General features: G+C 45.1%; 1 protein-coding gene across 1 annotated transcript; it reads right to left on the bottom strand.

The window, feature by feature from the left end:
* Positions 1–706: 706 nt before the first annotated feature.
* Positions 707–17,283, bottom strand: si:dkey-185m8.2 (trichohyalin). Its single transcript, XM_055938234.1, has 6 exons — positions 17,025–17,283; positions 16,275–16,809; positions 15,382–15,605; positions 8,605–8,816; positions 8,051–8,385; positions 707–7,915 (listed from the first exon to the last, which is right to left on the bottom strand). The coding sequence occupies exons 1-6, from the start codon at positions 17,074–17,076 to the stop codon at positions 2,188–2,190; spliced, it is 7,086 nt and encodes a 2,361-aa protein (XP_055794209.1). The 5' UTR covers positions 17,077–17,283; the 3' UTR covers positions 707–2,187.
* Positions 17,284–18,502: the final 1,219 nt, after the last annotated feature.

The raw sequence follows: 18,502 nt of genomic DNA, 5'->3' as shown, positions 1-18,502 counted from the left end.
CAAACCCACAACCCTGGCCTTGCAAGCACCATGTTTTACCAACTGATCCACATGTCTTTTAAGTTGATATGAAACATTGCCATGAGGTATGGGGGGACATTTCCTCTCCAAAATTCAGAACCGGTCGATTCGTCCCCTCCAGTAATTTCTTTAAAATCTAAAATAAATATCATAGCATACGAACACATAAGCAATGGCAAAATGTGAAGAATTGCTGGAAATTAGCTTTACCGGTCAACGTTGGGCACGGAAAACGGTCCAACTCCTCTTTCTCAATTTTCCAACTGAAATGCGGTATGCCTTTCCTGGCTCATCTACTGTATGTGTAATTCTGGTCATGTGCGCCGCGACCGACATAGATAGCTCGTTAACTAAGCTAGCCACTTGTAGCTAGCCAGTAACTCCTCCAGTATGTGTTGATGTCATTGCACAGGATTTGATTTTGGACAGAAGCGATAGAGATCGGTAAGAAATGTCACTCCTCTAGCCAAATATCTTATTCATCCATTATATTTTTTTTAACCATTAAATTACCTTGTATGATGGTGCATTGATAAGTTATACCGTTTAAAGACCTTATTTTTTCATTTTTGCCCAAAGACGATCTTTAACATACAGTGAGGGGGAAAAGTATTTGATCCCCTGCTGATTTTGTACGTTTGCCCACTGACAAAGAAATTATTAGTCTATAATTTTAATGGTAGGTTTATTTGAACAGTGAGAGACAGAATAACAACAAAAAAATCCAGAAAAAAACGCATGTCAAAATTTTTATAAAATGTCAAACTGTGTAGAATTGCAGGAAATGCGTTTTGAAATGTAAAAACAAACAGATCTGGGGGAGGACCCCATGGACCCTCCATCTACAATTTGTCCCTCCCAATATCCACACCTTAATTTCGCCCTTGGTATAAAAGCTTGACGCTTTTAAAGCCATATAGACTATAACCCACTCATCTAGAATCATATTTTACCTGTCAACCGCAGAGCTGTCTCTGGTGAGATTCCCTGCGGCAATACTTAGCTCCCCTGCCCTCCTAGCAATGAAATATAGGTCAACAATCTTCATAAAGACACATTTAGATTTTATGAAAGGCTGGCTAATGCCCACCGACAATATCTACTTTTATTTCTGTGAAAACACATGGCAAAATGTGTGGTTAGCCTATCTAATAAAGATGAATGTAGCTCACAAGTTTTAGGCCTATTATACGTGTCGGTAAATATTGCTACAGTTCCTTGTTCTCTTCAACACAGAGAAGCACAGTTGAATAAAATCTCAAAGGATGAATTGCAATAATTCAGTAATATTTAATCATTCACATTTTACAAGAATGGGATTAGTTTGTCCTGTTTATCTTCTATTTTTATAAATGTGCCTGTTTTCACGAAGCATCGCAGTGTAGGAGTGTTGATCTAGGATCAGTTTTATCTTTTAAATCTCCATGAATAAGATTGCATGGACAAGGGGGGACCTAATCCTAGATCAGCACTCCAACTCTGCGATACTGTGGATACGGGCCCTGGCCCACTATGACCCTGTATACATTAGCCTACTTCATATTTCACTTATGATGTCTTCATTAAACGTACTGGTGCTTGGACACATTTCAACTCCTTTAGTCCAGTTTATTATCAACATGTTGAACATCAGCATCTTGAAACACTCCATCTGCCGTCCACAGAAAGTGATTCAAGATCTCTATCTTGTGGAGAAACTATTCAACTCACATACTGTAAATCCAACTTTTTACCTATAAGCGGTCTTATGGGGTTGTTCCGTGCGAAACTGGAACAAAAAAACGACAACATTTTGGATCTTTCTGAAATGTAACACATGAAAAAGTCCTTTTGGAGCAAGCATGTTTGGTAAATGTTTGACATTTGTATGTAAAAGGATTGTCAAGGAATAATTCGTTGAAGTTGGAATATTTGTGACATTTGTGAACGACTCATCCGTGATTTCTTTTGCTTCTGTAGTTTGGCTCTGTATTTCGTAATTGTTGCATATCTCCTCATCAATTAATGATATTTTATATCCAAAAAAGACTTAAAAACTACACATGAAATAAAACATCCCGCCATTGGCCTGTTCACAAAGATTTCAAACAACTGATTATTTCCCTCTCATATCATCCCAGTCCATCCTTTGTCTCTCCATTTATCTCTACTCATCCCAACTGAAGATCAGTCTCCATTACATTGATAGTCACCGTTTCCTGCCACCATCTCCTCTATCTTCTCCATTAGCTCTGCTGTTTGAGAGTTGTTCTTCCTGCTGGCCAGAATATGGTGTCTACCGCCGCATTGTCCCACCAGCCACTGGAGGTCCCCATTCCTCAATATGTGCTGCTCAGCGCTCTCCCCTAAAGCTTCCCCCCACGTGAACAGCACCATAGTGTGACGCCAACTATCTTCCCCGAGCACACTCATATGGTGTTCCACCGCTCTCCGATACTTCTGTGTGAATGACAGGTAAGCTGGTAGGACCAGGAGGATAGCGTGGGGACCTGGGTGGGACAGGGAAACACTATGGAAGATGTTCTGGAGCTGTGTTGGGTCTGTGGGGATGGAGGTGTTGCCGTCTGGTCCGTTACGCCACTTTAGCCCAAGTGGTTCGACCACACTGACCTGTCTTCCAGCGATTTGTCCCCGCCATGGCATAGAGATGGACTCTCCTGGGTGTGAGGCCTCTCTGCCCAGGATTGTGTACCCTGCTGCGTGACGGGAGGACCAAGTCTCCCCTAACAGTACCAGCCTCAGCTCAGACCTTTGGATGTGTTTAGTGTTTTCTACACTGGGGCCTGGACTTGGAGTTAACTTTAAGTCTGAGATAACATTTACATCTTCAATTTCCTTATAATTATCCTCCTCTTCCTCCTCTTCACCCATTCTCCCCCTCTTTTTACATTCTTCCGGCCATATCTCATCCTGGCTCCCTCTTTTTAATGGAACACACTCCTTCCCTGTGTTCTGAGAATCCCCTTCCTGTTTGGGATGCTCTCTATTTCCCTCCTTGCCTCCCTCTTCTTCTATCTCCTCTTTCGCCTGTTCTTCCAGATTCTGTCTAGCCTCCTCTTTCTCTTCTGGCGCTGCCATTCTTTCAAACTGACTGTTATTGTTTAAGATTGCAGACGAGGCACATTCCATCATCTTCTGATCTTCCCGGTCTGTGATGCTTCCACTCCTCTCTGGTTCTTTTCCCTGCAGTTCCCGTCCTTTTTTCTCAACCACTCCTACTTCCTGGTACATCATATGGGAATCCTCTATACCCTCTAGTGTCACATTATCATATCTTGCTGTCATGTCACATACATCTCCTCCATGTGCTTCATGGCTTGGTATCAATCCGTTAGGCTCTCTGATCTCCACGTCATAATCTCTGCCATCCGGATCTTTTTCAAAATGGTTCACTTCTCGCTCCTTTTCCTTGAATCCATTATTTGTATTCCTCTGTTCATGCCCTCTCCTCTCTAGTTCTGTTTCAAGTCTTTCTAGACGCTGCTCCCAATTCCTCAACTCTTGCATTTTTTCGTCAAAACCTTCCTCTCTGTTCTTTAGCTCTTGCTGATGGTTTTCCACCTCCCCCTCCAGCTTTTCCATGTCTTGGCTCCTGTTGCTCATATGTTTCCCTTGAATTTCTAGCTCTGTTCTCCTGTTCAGTAACTCTTGCTCTTCATTCCTCAAATTGTGTTCTTTGTTTTCAAGTCCTTGTTTGCTCTCTTGGATCTCTTTCTCTCTTTTTTCCAGAGCTTGTCTATGCTTCTTTATTTCTTCTTCTCTATTCTCCAGGTGAAGCTCCCTTTTCTCAAGGTCTTGTTGTATATTTTCCAATTCTTCTTGTCTTTTGTCCATGTTGCGGTGTCGGTTGTTCACATCCTTTTCCTGGTTTTCCAACCCTTGTTCTCCACATCTCAAATCATGTTCCCTGTTGTCGAGTTCATGTTCTCTGGCCCTCAGTTCTCTCTCTCTTTTTTCCAGATCCTCTCTCTGGTTCTGATGTTCTATCTTCCCACTCCCTTGTTCATTTTCCCTTTCATCCAGCTCTAGTTGACGGTTGTCCTGTTGGCGCTGCAGGTTTTCTAGATCCAGCTCAATTTTTTTAATATTTTCTTCCGAAGTTTTTAAATCACATTCCCTACTATCAAGTTGGTTCTTTCTGTTTTGCAGCTCTTTTTCTATTTTCTCCACATCTTGCTCCTTGCTGCAGATGTTTTGTTCTTGGCTTTCAGACTCTTCTTCCTTTCTTTTCAAGCATTTTTCTCGGCTCCACAACTCCTGTTTCTGTTTTTCTTGTCCTTTCTGTCTTATTTCTAGATCTTCCTCCCAGTTCTTTACTTCTCGTCTTCTACTTTCCAACTCTTCCTCTCTTTTCACTAGCTCTTCCTCTCTTTTCACTAGCTCTTCCTCTCTTTTCACTAGCTCTTCCTCTCCTTTCACTAGCTCTTCCTCTCTTTTCACTAGCTCTTCCTCTCCTTTCACTAGCTCTTCCTCTCCTTTGACTAGCTCTTCCTCTCTTTTCACTAGCTCTTCCTCTCCTTTCACTAGCTCTTCCTCTCCTTTCACTAGCTCTTCCTCTCTTTTCACTAGCTTTTCCTTTCTTTTCACTAGTTCTTCCTCTCTTTTCTCAAGTTCTTCCTCTCCTTTCACTAGCTCTTCCTCTCTTTTCACTAGTTCTTCCTCGCTTTTCTCAAGTTCTTCCTCTCTTTTCTCAAGTTCTTCTTCTCTTTTCTCAAGCATTTTTTCTCTAATCACTAGCTTTTCCTCTCCTTTCACTAGCTGTTCCTGTCTTTTCTCTAGCTTTTCCTCTTCTTTAACTTGCACTTCCTCTCTTTTGAATAGCTCTTCCTCTCTTTTCACTAGCTTTTCCTCTCCTTTAACTTGGTCTTCCTGTCTTTTCACTAGCTCTTCCTCTCCTTTCACTAGATCTTCCTGTCTTTTCACTAGCTCTTCCTGTCTTTTGACTAGCTCTTCCTCTCCTTTCACTAGCGCTTCTTCTCCTTTTACTAGCTCTTCCTCTCCTTTCACTAATTCTTCTTCTCTTTTGAATAGCTCCTCCTTTCTTTTCACTAGCTCTTCCTCTCCTTTCACTAATTCTTCTTCTCTTTTGAATAGCTCTTCCTTTCCTTTCACTAGCTCTTCCTCTCCTTTCACTAATTCTTCTTCTCTTTTGAATAGCTCTTCCTCTCCTTTTGCTAGATTTTCCTCTCCTTTCACTAGCTCTTCCTCTCTTTTCACTAGCTCTTCCTCTCTTTTCACTCGCTCTTCCTCTCCTTTCACTAGCTCTTCCTGTCTTTTCACTAGCTCTTCCTCTCTTTTCATTAGCTCTTCCTCTCCTTTCACTAATTCTTCTTCTCTTTTGAATAGCTCTTCCTCTCCTTTCGCTAGATTTTCCTCTCCTTTCACTATATCTTCCTGTCTTTTCACTAGCTTTTCCTCTCCTTTAACTTGCTCTTCCTCTCTTTTGACTAGATCTTCCTCTGTTTTCACTAGCCCTTCCTCTCTTTTCACTAGCCCTTCCCCTCTTTTCACTAGCCTTTCCTCTCCTTTCACTAGCCCTTCCTCTCTTTTCACTAGCCCTTCCTCTCTTTTCACTAGCCTTTCCTCTCCTTTCACTAGCACTTCTTCTCTTTTCACTAGCACTTCTTCTCTTTTCACTAGCACTTCTTCTCTTTTCACTAGCCCTTCCTCTCCTTTCACTAGCACTTCTTCTCTTTTCACTAGCACTTCCTCTCCTTTCACTAGCACTTCTTCTCTTTTCACTAGCTCTGCCTCTTTTGTCTCAAGTTCGCATCCTCTGTTATCCAGCACTTCTTTACTTCTTGCTTGTTCTCGTTCCTTCTCATTATACACTCTCTCCCTTTTCTCAAGCTCTTTCTCCTTTTCCTCAGCCGTCTGTTTCAGCTCATTCTGTCTTTCTCTCAGATTCTTCTCATAACACCCTCGTATCTCATCCACCTGTTTCTCTCTCACCTCCTTCTCTTCTTTCATTTTCTCCAGCTCCTTCTGTCTCTCATCGTTCGTCTGTTTCAACGCAGCAACCTCCAGGTCCCGCTCTTCCATAACATGGTGGATTTCCCCATCTTTGTTTTTTAACTGCTCTTCATATCCACAGAGCAGCTCTCTGATGTCAGCCTCCCTGCTCTCCCTCTCGGTCCTCTGAACCCCCTGGTCCCCCTCATACTCCTGACACTTCTTCCTGAGGTTGTCCATCTCTTTCTTCAATTTCACGTTCAGCTCCTGCAGTACCTCAACCTTCCTCTGGCTGTCCCTTAAGCCTTCTGTCATGCCTGAAATGTTCCTTCTACTTTCTTCCTCCATTTTCTGCAGTTGGCTGGTAGCACTTTCGTTGTCTTCTAACATCAACCTCATCTCCTCATCCTTCGTCTTCATTTCCTTTTCATATTCCTGTATCATGTTCATCCTTTCCTTCTCCATCATGGCAGTTAAGTTTTCCAGTTCTGTTTTTGTTTGTTTAATGGTTTGCCTTAAACTGACGAGTTCTCTCTTATTTTCCCCGTCCTTTTGTTTTAAGTTGTTGAGCTCCACTTCTTTCCCTCGTAACTTGTCCATTGTCTCGGCATCTCTCCTACTTTTGTCCTCTGTGTGTTGCCGTTGCATTGCCACCGCCTCAGACTCCTTCTGTTCGTTGTTTTCTTTCAGCCGCTCAATTTCTTTTACGTTGTCAACAGATCTCGCCCTCACTTTCACAATCTCTTTTTCTTTCTCTGTAACCAATTGCTGTGTATCAGTTATTTCTTTATTTTTCTTTTCAATGATTTCTTTCAGCTTGCTCATCTCTTTCTTTTCCCTTTCATCTCTCTTTCTTTGCTCATCTCTCCTTTCTGTTTCCCTTGTCTCAGATAGCAGTCTCACTCCTTCCATCTCTTCCTCTTTTTCATGCAGTTTTCTCTCCATCTCTTCCTCTTTTTCATGCAGTTTTCTCTGCATCTCTTCCTCTTTTTCATGCAGTTTTCTCTCCATCTCTTCCTCTTTTTCATGCAGTTTTCTCTGCATCTCTTCCTCTTTTTCATGCAGTTTTCTCTCCATCTCTTCCTCTTTTTCATGCAGTTTTCTCTCCATCTCTTCCTCTTTTTCATGCAGTTTTCTCTGCATCTCTTCCTCATACTGTAAACGTCTCTCCTCATACAACTGTTTTGACTCATACATCTCGTTCTGTGACGTTTTTCCTCTTTCTATCCATTCCTCTTTTTCTTTTTCTTCCAGGACAATCCTATCTTTCAACTCCTCTGCTTCCCTCCTCCATCCCTGTTGCTTTCCTCTAAACTCTTCCTCCCTCTCTTTTTTATCTCGTTCTTTCTCCTCGACGACACGCTCAAGGTCGAGCAGTTTCACTTGCTGCTCATCAACTCGCTCGTTCAGCTCTTCAATCTCTCTCTCTTTCTCCTCTCGCTTGATGACTATCTCCTCTAGCTCTCTGCTTCTCTGATCGAGCGCAGCGATGAATCTGTAGTTTTCCGCGGCCAGATCCTGAATCTCTCTCTCCTTATCCTCCGTCAGCCACCTAATCCTCTCCTCCAGTTCGCCCATTTCGTTCTTCCTCCCATCACTCCTTTTCTCTTCCTCCTCCTCCCCTCCATCCTCCTCTTTTTCTACGCCTGACTTCCCCGGAGATTTAACTTTCTTCTTCCGATCGAAAAACCAGCGGATGCTCTTGACCTCCCTCTCCCTCATCCTCTTGAGCTCCATCTCCTGACGCTGCATCTTGTCACCAACCTCTTTGAGACGCTGGTTGAATTTCTCGTTCCTCTGTCTGGTGAGGTCGCTGACCTCCTGCACTAGCGACGAGAAGGCCTCGCACCTGTTCCCGGCCACCATCTTCTCGACCTTCTCCAGCAGGCCTGACACCTGAGCGGCGTCCCCACATCCATTCAGATTACTGATGACGTGGTACCTGTCAAGTCAAGTTTTTACTTTTCAGTGCATTATCACAATGTCTCAATACGCCTTACGGAGGAAGATTACGAATTAAACAGAAGACCAAGAAACGACAACAACCAAAACAGAGAGATAAGGACAGCAGACATACCTGCTCCCACACTTCTCCACCAGCCAGTTAAGGTCCCTCCCCCCGCTTTGGATGTGCTGCTCAATGCCCACCCCCTCCCTCAGCTGATCCCCATGGGTGAACAGAAGGACAGCATGCCTCCAGACCTCTTCCCCCAGGAGCTCCAGGTGTTCTCTTACAGGTGTGGAACCGACCAGGGTGTCCACCCTCAGGGTGAGGAGCACAGCGTGGGGTCCCGGGGGACACAGGGACACGCTACCCCACACCATCTCCCGCTTTACCCTCTCTGGGGTGGGGCCTGCTACTCCACCTTCCCAACCGGGGGTGTCCACCACGGTGACCAGCCTCATGGCTACCTAAAAATGGCAAAATAAGATACACATTACTGTTGTCTCACAACACACTGACTCGCTTTTGTATTTTATTACTAGGACTGATTATGCTGATAGTGGCTTTCTGAAGAGAACTTTATGATATGTGGTTGTTTTTACCCATCCCATAGTTGAATGCACTGACTGTTAGTCACGCTGAACATAGCGTTTGCTAAATGACTACAATGTAAATGTAAAAACGACCTCTGCCTGGCACCGGGCACACTCCTCCGTCACTCTCCCTGTCTGGAAGAACCCTGCTCCTTCTCCACCTCCACCCAGTATGGTGTTCCCAGCCGAGCTCTTCCCCGTCTCTCTCTCTCCCAGGAGGACCAGTCTTAGCTCTGGGAGACGACGAGTACCCTTGGAGAATGGTTGTTTCCCATCCCAATCAGAGCCCTGGGATCCAGCGTCAGCTGTCAGGGAGAGGGGGCACAAGATTTCAGGGTTGGAATATTTAGTGGTTATCAGAGTGTACTGTATGTCACATCTGTTTAGGTATTCCTATTAGTTTAAGCTTATGTATCTCCCTAGGTCCTAGTAAAATGACATATAGATTGAAAAACATGATCAGAGGTTTTGAATTTAAGACAACAACCTATTTATCACACATCATTTCCTCTTTATGTTTTTTGATACACTGTTATGCTGGTGAGGAAATATTCTAACTCCGAGAAGATAATCAAATGGGTCATACTAAACACAGCAGAAACAGAAACGTCACCTTTTTCAGGGCCCTGTCTTTCAAAGATAATTCGTAAAAATCGAAATAACTTCACAGATCTTCATTGTAAAGGGTTTAAACACTGTTTCCCATGTTTGTTCAATGAACCATAAACAATTAATGAACATGCACCTGTGGAACGGTTGTTAAGACACTAACAGCTTACAGACGGTAGGTAATTAAGGTCACAGTTATGAAAACCTAGGACACTAAAGAGGCCTCTCTACTGACTCTGAAAACACCAAAAGAAAGATGCTCAGGATCCCTGCTGATCTGCGTGAATGTGCCTTAGGCATGCTGCAAGGAGGCATGAGGACTGCAGACGTGGTTTGCCGTCCTCTCGTTTACTTTTTGTATTTTTTGTCTTTTTGTATATATTTCAATTTATTTTCAATCTCTTTTCCATTTTTTAATTAAACATACCTTCTGGTAACCCGCCTCACCCAATGTGACACGGATCCACTATTGTTTAGACCAGAACCTCCATCAGAAGCTAGCCATCAGAAGCTAGCCATCAGAAGCTAGCCATCAGAAGCTAACCAGCTAATTAGCTATTAGCTATTTAGTCATTCTTAGCCACTGCTAGCGGCCTTTACCTTCTGCACAGACACCAGCCGTTTATTCTAGCCTGGATAATACTTGCCAGCCGGCCAGTATCGGACTGTTTTCTCCACTACAATGCCGGATTCCTGCCGTAAACCCTGGACCATTACTCCTGATCATCACAGCTAGCTAGCTGCCACCGAATGACCCAGCCCCAAAGCTGGCCCCGAGCCAGGCCCACCTCCCGGCCTACTCTGTGATCCCTCGGCTACTCAGCCGATGCCTCTCGGACTCTACGCCAACACGGCTAGAATCCACTACTCCACCGGATCCTTGCCGTAAGCTCTGGACCTTTGCATCGGATCATCACTGCCAGCTAGCTGCTACCGAGTGGCTATAGTGGCTAACGCCCCTGCCCCGAAGCTAGCGCCAGTTAGCGGCGGGTCAGGCGCATCTCCCGGATAGCAAACTAAATTACTGCAACTACAATACCTCTTTCGCCATCTGGCCCGGACCCTTTGTCGACACAGCGCCCCGCCGTACCACCACGACTGGTCCACCGATGTAACTCCATCCGCTGTGCCCTCAACCGGCCTTTGCCGGACGTCGGAGCAGACGCTTCTACTTACCCCGGCCTGCTAACTTTAAACGCTGTGTCTCCCGCGTGCTAGCATAGTAACGACTACCCCGCGGCTTCCCTGTTCCATCTATTGCTGTTTACTGGACCCTATGATCACTTGGCTACATAGCTGATGCCTGCTGGACTGTTTATTAATCACGGTACTCCATTTTGTTTATTTTTTGTTTATCTGTCAGCCCCAGCCTCGAACTCAGGCCCTGTGTGTAGTTAACCGACCCTCTCTGCCCATTCATCACCATTTTACCTGTTGTTGTTGTCTTAGCTGATTAGCTGTTGTTGTCTTACCCATTGTTGTCTTAGCTAGCTCTCCCAATCAACACCTGTGATTGCTTTATGCCTCGCTTTATGTCTCTCTCAAATGTCAATATGCCTTGTACACTGTTGATTAGGATAGTCATCATTGTTTAAGTTTACTGCGGAGCCCCTAGTCCCACTCAACATGCCTCAGATACCTCCTTTGTCCCACCTCCCACACATGCAGTGACCTCACCCAGCATAACTAGCCCGTCCAGAGATGCAAACTCTCTTATCATCCCTCGGTGCCTGGGTTTACCTCCACTGTACCCGCACCCCACCATACCCCTGTCTGTACATTATGCCCTGAATCTATTCTACCATGCCCAGAAATCTGCTCCTTTTATTCTCTGCCCCCAACGCACTAGACAACCAGTTTTGATAGCCTTTAGCCGTACCCTCATCCTACTCCTCTGTTCCTCGGGTGATGTGGAGGTTAACCCAGGCACTGCGTGCACCCAGACACTCTCATTTGTTGACTTCTGTAACCGAAAAAGCCTTGGTTTCATGCATGTTAACATCAGAAACCTCCTCCCTAAGTTTGTTTTACTCACTGCTATAGCACACACCGCGAACCCTGATGTCCTTGCCATGTCTGAATCCTGGCTTAGGAAGGCCGCCAAAAATGTGGAGATTTTCATACCCAACTACAACATTTTCCCGTCAAGATAGAACTGCCAAAGGAGAGGAGTTGCAATCTACTCCAGAGACAGCCTGCAAAGTTCTGTCATACTTTCCAGGTCTATGCCCAAACAGTTTGAGCTTCTAATTTTAAAAATGTATATCTCCAGAAATAAGTCTCTCACTGTTGCCACCTGTTAGAAACCCCCCTCAGCTCCAAGCTGTGCCCTGGACACCATATGTGAATTGATTGCCCCCCATCTATCTTCAGAGTTTGTACTGTTAGGTGACCTAAACTGGGATATGCTTAACACCCCGGCAGTCCTACAATCTAAGTTGGATGCCCTCAATCTCACACAAATTATCAAGGAACCCACGAGGTACAACCCTAAATCCGTAAACATGGGCACCCTCATAGATATTATCCTGACCAACTTGCCCTCCAAATACACCTCTGCTGTTTTCAATCAGGATCTCAGTGATCACTGCCTCATTGCTTGCATCCGCTATGGGTCCGCGGTCAAACGACAACCCCTCATCACTGTCAAACGCTCCCTAAAACACTTATGCGAGCAGGCCTTTCTAATCGACCTGGCCTGGGTATCTTGGAAGGATATTGACCTCATCCCGTCAGTCGAGGATGCCTGTCTGTCTTTCAAAGTGCTTTCCTCATCATCTTAAATAAGCATGCCCCTTTCAAAAAATCTAAGAACCGTTTTAGCCCTTGGTTCACTTCAGACCTGACTGCCCTCGACCAGCACAAAAACATCCTGTGGCAGTCCGCACTAGCATCGAATAGTCCCCGCGATATGCAACTTTTCAGGGAAGTCAGGAATCAATACACTCAGTCAGTCAGGAAAGCAAAGGCTAGCTTTTTAAAACAGAAATTTGCATCCTGTAGCTCTAACTCCAAAACGTTTTGGGGCACTGTAAAGTCTATGGAGAATAAGAGCACCTCCTTCCAGCTACCCACTGCACTGAGGCTAGGTAACACTGTCACCAGCGATAAATCCACGATAATCAAGAATTTCAATAAGCGTTTCTCTACGACTGGCCATGCTTTCCTCCTGGCTACACCAACCCCGGCCAACCGCTCCGCACCCCAACAGCTACTTGCCCAAGCCTCCCCATCTTCTCCTTCACCCAAATCCAGATAGCAGATGGTCTGAAAGAGCTGCAAAACCTGGACCCGCACAAATCAGCTGAGCTAGACAATCTGGACCCTCTCATTCTAAAATGATCCACCTCCATTGTTGCAACCCCTATTACCCGTCTGTTCAACCTCTCTTTTGTATTGTCCAAGATCCCTAAAGATTGGAAAGCTGCCGCGGTCATCCCCCTCTTCAAAGGGGGTGACACTCTAGACCCAAACTGTTATAGACATTTATCCATCCTGCTCTGCCTTTCTAAAGTCTTCGAAAGCCAAGTTAACAAACAGATCACTGACCATTTCGAATCCCACTGTACCTTCTCCGCTGTGCAATCCGGTTTTCAAGCTGGTCACGGGTGCACCTCAGCCAGCTTCAAGGTACGAAACGGTATCATAACCGCCATTGATAAAAGACAGTATTGTGCAGCCGTCTTCAGCGACCTGGCCAAGGCTTTCGACTCTGTCAATCACTGTATTCTTATCGGCAGACTCAACAGCCTTGATTTCTCAAATGATTGCCTTGCCTGGTTCACCAACTACTTCTCAGACAGAGTTCAGTTTATCAAATTGGAGGGCCTGTTGTCCGGACCTCTGGCAGTCTCTATGGGGGTTCTACAGGGTTAAATTCTCGGGCCGACTCTTTTCTCTGTGTATATCAACGATGTCGCTCTGATCCACCTCTATGCAGACAACACCATTCTGTATACATCTGGCTCTTCTTTGGACACAGTGTTAACTAACCTCCAAACGAGCTTCAATGCCATACAACACTCCTTCCCTGGCCTACAACTGCTCTTAAATGCTAGTAAAACCAAATGCATGCTTTTCAACCGTTCGCTGCCCGTACCCACCCGCCCGACTAGCATCACTACTCTGGACAGTTCTGACTTAGAATATGTGGACAACTACAAATACCTAGGTGTCTGGCTAGACTGTAAACTCTCCTCCAACATCTCCAATCCAAATTAAATCTAGAATCAGCTTCCTATTTCGCAACAAAGCCTCCTTCACTCACGCCGCCAAACATACCCTCGTAAAATTGACTATCCTACCGATCCTCGACTTCGAATACTCTACTCAGCAAACTGGATGCAGTCTACCACAGTGCCATCCGTTTTGTCACCAAAGCCCTTTATACCACCCACCACTGCGACCTGTATGCCCTAGTCGGCTGGCCCTCACTACATATTCGTCGCCAGACCCACTGGCTCCTGGTCATCTATAAGTCTATGCTAGGTAAAGCTCTGCCTTATGTTAGCTCACTGGTCACGATAACAACACCCACCCGTAGCACGCGCTCCAGCAGGTATATCTCACTGGTGATCCCCAAAGCCAACACCTCTTTTGGCCGCCTTTCCTTCCAGTTCTCTGCTTCCAATGACTGGAACGAATTGCCAAAATTGCTGAAGCTGGAGACTTATATTTCCCTCACTAACTTTAAACATCAGCTGTCTGAGCAGCTATCCGATCGCTGCAGCTGTACATAGAGTATCTGTAAATAGCCCAGTCAATCTACCTACCTCATCCCCATATTGTTTTTATTTACTTTTCTGTTCTTTTGCACACCAGTATTTCTACTTGCACATCACCATCTGCTCATCTATCACTCCAGTGTAAATTTGCTAAATTGTAATTACTTCACTACTATGGCCTATTTATTGCCTTACCTCCTTATGCCATTTGCACACACTGTATATAGACGTTCTTTTTTTATATTGTGTTATTGACTGTACGCTTGTTTATTCCATGTGTAACTCTGTGTTGTTGTTTGTTTCTCACTGCTTTGCTTTATCTTGGCCAGGTCGCAGTTGTAAATGAGAACTTGTTCTCAACTAGCTTACCTGGTTAAATAAAGGGGAAATAACAGGGGCAATAAATTGGGCAATAAATTGGGGCAATAAATTGGGGCAATAAATTGCAATATCCATACTGTGAGACGCCTAAGACAGCGCTACAGGGAGACAGGACGGACAGCTGATCATCCTTGCAGTGGCAGACCACGTGTAACAACACCTGCACAGGATCGGACATCACACCTGCAGGACAGGTACAGGATGGCAACAACAACTGCCCGAGTTACACCAGGAATGCACAATCCCTCCATCAGTGCTCAGACTGTCCGCAATATGCTGAGAGAGGCTGGACTGAGGGTTTGTAGGCATGTTGTAAGGCAGGTCCTCACCAGACATCACCGGCAAGAACGTCGCCTATGGGCACAAACTCACCGTCGCTGGACCAGGCAAGACTGGCAAAAAGTGCTCTTCACTGACGAGTCGTGGTTTTGTCTCACCAGGGGTGATGGTCGGATTCGCGTTTATTGTCGAAGGAATGAGCGTTACACCGAGGCCTGTACTCTGGAGTGGGATTGATTTGGAGGTGGAGGGTCCGTCATGGTCTGGGGCGGTGTGTCACAGCATCATCAGACTGAGCTTGTTGTCATTGCAGGCAATCTCAACGCTGTGTGTTACAGGGAAGACATCCTCCTTCCTCATGTGGTACCCTTCCTGCAGGCTCATCCTGACATGACCCTCCAGCATGACAATGCCATCAGCCATACTGCTCGTTCTGTGCGTGATTTCCTGCAAGACAGGAATGTCAGTGTTCTGCCATGGCGAGCGGAGAAACCGGATCTCAATCCCATTGAGCACGTCTGGGACCTGTTGGATCGGAGGGTGAGGGCTAGGGCCATTCCCCCCCAGAAATGTCCGGGAACTTGCAGGTTCCTTGGTGGAAGAGTGGGGTAACATCTCACAGCAAGAACTGGCAAATCTGGTGCAGTCCATGAGGAGGAGATGCACTGCAGTACTTAATGCAGCTGGTGGCCACACCAGATACTGACTGTTACTTTTGATTTTGACCCCCCCTTTGTTCCGGGACACATTATTCCATTTCTGTTAGTCACATGTCTGTGGAACTTGTTCAGTTTATGTCTCAGTTGTTGAATCTTGTTATGTTCATACAAATATTTACACAATATTTGCTGAAAATTGACACTTTTAAGGAACTCACTCATAAGCACAGCTCTGATGGTACCCCTCTGAGTCTGGGCCTCCATCTGTCTCTGCCTCTTCCTCCGTTCCCTCGCTCTCCTCCTCCCGTCTGCCTCCAACCTCAGGAGGGCAGGATCTGCCCCAAAATGTCCTCCCTTGTTCTCCACCATCTCCACCATCTTCCTCAGTAGCTCCCTTACCTGAGTTCCGTCTCCCCGGCTCTTATTGTCCAGGATATGGTACCTGGAAGACAACAAAACAGAAATAAAAACCTTGTTCTTGTTCTTGTCCTTTCTTGCACTCAGATAGCTTTTTTCATGTAGACAATTTGACTTGGGATATGTGTTGTGATACGTGGATGTTTTGCCTACCGTACCTTCCTTAGCTTAATGCACTGATTATCAATCAATCAATCAAATATATTTATAAAGCCCTTTTTGCATCATCACTTGTCACAAAGTGCTTATACAGAAACCCAGCCTAAAACCCCAGAGAGCAAGCAATGCAGATGTAGAAGCACGGTGGCTAAGAAAAACTCCATAGAAAGGCAGGAACCTGGGAAGAAACCTAGAGAGGAACCAGGGTCTGAGGGGCGGCCAATCCTCTTCTGGCTGTGCCGGGTGGAGATTATAAGAGTACAAGGCCAGGCCAGATCGTTCTTCAAGCTGTACAAACGTTCATAGATGTTCAGCAGGGTCAAATAATAATCACACTGGTTATAGAGGGTGCAAAATGTCAGCACCTCAGGAGTAAATGTCAGTTGGCTTTTCATAGTCGATAAGAGTGTCTGCTAAACTAAATTACTTGTATGTTAAAGTCCATGTTTCAGATTAAATGTGGTAATAAAAGTGAATGTACACTCCTCCAAGATGACAATATCAACCAAAAAATGCCAATATTTTAATTTCATACCTGTTCCCACACCTCCGTAACAGCTGCTGGAAGGCAGCCCCACCCGTCAGGATCCTCTGCTCCATGGGCACCACACCCAGCTCGTCCCCCCTGGTGAACAGCAACATGGTATGGTCCAACACCCCTTCACCCAGAGACTCCAGGTGCTCCTCTATTTGCTTCCTGTAGGACTCTGTTACCGAGGCGCAGGAACGTATCACTAGCAGGATAACGTGAGGTCCGGGGGAACACAGGGACATGCTGCGCAATGTCTCTCTCCGGACCCAGTCGGGGGTGCTGTTGAGCGGGTAGTACCATTCCCAGCCAGGGGTGTCTACCACGGTGACTCGTCTCCCGGTTAGATCGGCTCGCTTTTTCGAGCACTCCTCGGTTGGTCTGCCGCTCTCAAACCCCCCTATTCCTCCCAGAATGGTATTGGCTGCAGAGCTCTTCCCTGTTCCTTTCCTTCCCAGCAGGACTAGCCTAAGTTCTGGAAGAGGGGGAGCACTGGTTGAGTGGTTCACCTCTTTCTGCATAACACCTTGCATACTCTCATCTGTAAAGAAAGAGAGAGAATTGTATTGTACTTCCATAGTGTGACCACAAATTGAGTGACAGAAAGCAAAACTGTGCCTGCTGTGACATCAGTTATTTAGACGTTTACTGATGACTTTTCAAATATTTATGTTTTTTTAGCACCTAAATCAAACAGATTCAAGCTCTAGTCAAAGTAATCATGTACCATCTACTGTAGTTTCATAAAGAACTTACCACCACCAGTTGAGACCGAAAAGGGAGGGTACCCTTCGCTCTGTGACTCCATCTCTTTTCTTTCTTTCTCTCTCTCTCTTCTTCCTCTGTCCTCTTGCTCTTTTCTTTGGTTGCAGCCTCTCTTTTATAGGAAGGCTTTATTCATGAGTACAGAGCTACTCCCTCAGTCTTGCACAACAATGCAGAGTCATAATCATTTTCTAAAGGCATCACACAGAGCCGGTTGAATGACAATGTACAGAATACAGAACATAGCGGAACACAGAATGTGGAACTTTCAAGTCACGTGACCCACCTGTGGTTTTTTTGAAGCACGCTCATTCTACAACACAGGAAGTAGAGAGCAGGGGATGTTTGCCTTCTTGTGAAGTCAGACCACATTTCGAGCTGGGTGGCGAGATAAAGAAACAGTGCTTTGTGGTATGTGCTGCTGTGCTCCTCTGTAGCTCACACTGCCCTGTATTAGCATTTTGGTTTAATTGTGCCCTCTACGGGGTTTCAAAACTACATTCCTTTTGACATCACTGTGTAATTATTTGTACTTGAATGAACAAGGACTGTATGGAGAGGATTCTGTTAACTGGGGTGTAATCATTAGTCCAAACAGTTTCGTTTTGAAACTAAAACAAGAGTTTCTATTAGACAAATTCAGGTAAGTCCCTCCCCAGTTCATTCCGTTTGTTTCCATTTAAGAAACGTTTTGCAACAGAATCAGCTGAATGAATACACCCCATGTGCCCTAAGAACACAGACAGTAGGCAGGTTTCCATTGACCCAGTTGTATTCGACGAAAGTAATGTCAACAAAAAATGTGATTGTGACATGTGTAATGGAAACGGCAGATATAGGATTTTCTTTTTTTTAAAGATCGCCAACATTTTTATCCATGCGACAGGGGTGGATTTTTTTTGTTGTCAAACTTTCTTTATTGCGACAAATGATATAAGGAAATCAGTACATTTAAATAAATAAATTAGGCCCTAATCTATGGATTTCATATGACTTTTTTTTTTAAGTAGGGCGTGGATCAGAAAATCAGTCAGTATCTGGTGTGACCACCATTTGCCTCATGCAGCGTGACACATCTCCTTTGCATAGAGTTAATCAGGCTGTTGATTGTGGCCTATGGAATGTTGTTCCACTCCTTCAATGGCTGTGCGAAGTTGCTGGATATTGGCGGGAACTGGAACATGTTGTCGTACACGTTGATTCAGAGCATCCCAAACATGCTAATATGGTGACATGTCTGGTAAATATGCAGGCCATGGAAGAACTGGGACATTTTCAGTTTCCAGGAATTGTGTACAGATCCTTGCGACATGGGGCTATGCATTATCATGCTGAAACATGAGGTTATGGCGGCGGATGAATGGCAAAACAATGGGCCTCAGGATCTCGTCACAGTATCTCCGTGGATTCAAATTGCCATCAATAAAATGCAATTGTGTTTGTTGTCCGTAGCTTATACCTGCCCATAC

The sequence above is a fragment of the Salvelinus fontinalis genome, chromosome 11, assembly GCF_029448725.1.
Source record: "Salvelinus fontinalis isolate EN_2023a chromosome 11, ASM2944872v1, whole genome shotgun sequence".
NCBI classification, from domain to species: domain Eukaryota; kingdom Metazoa; phylum Chordata; class Actinopteri; order Salmoniformes; family Salmonidae; genus Salvelinus; species Salvelinus fontinalis.
Note: the sequence above shows the minus strand (reverse complement) of the source record. Positions and strands in the feature narration are given on the sequence as shown.

Bases quoted from the DNA above. Each gene is read 5' to 3' on its own strand.
- si:dkey-185m8.2 (XM_055938234.1), bottom strand. From the start codon at position 17,076: ATGGAGTCACAGAGCGAAGGGTACCCTCCCTTTTCGGTCTCAACTGGT. The intron at 16,810-17,024 runs GTAAGTTCTTTA...CTTTCTTTACAG, and splicing joins TTCGGTCTCAACTGGTGGTG to ATGAGAGTATGCAAGGTGTT. The intron at 7,916-8,050 runs GTATGTCTGCTG...TTGACTTGACAG, and splicing joins GTGGAGAAGTGTGGGAGCAG to GTACCACGTCATCAGTAATC.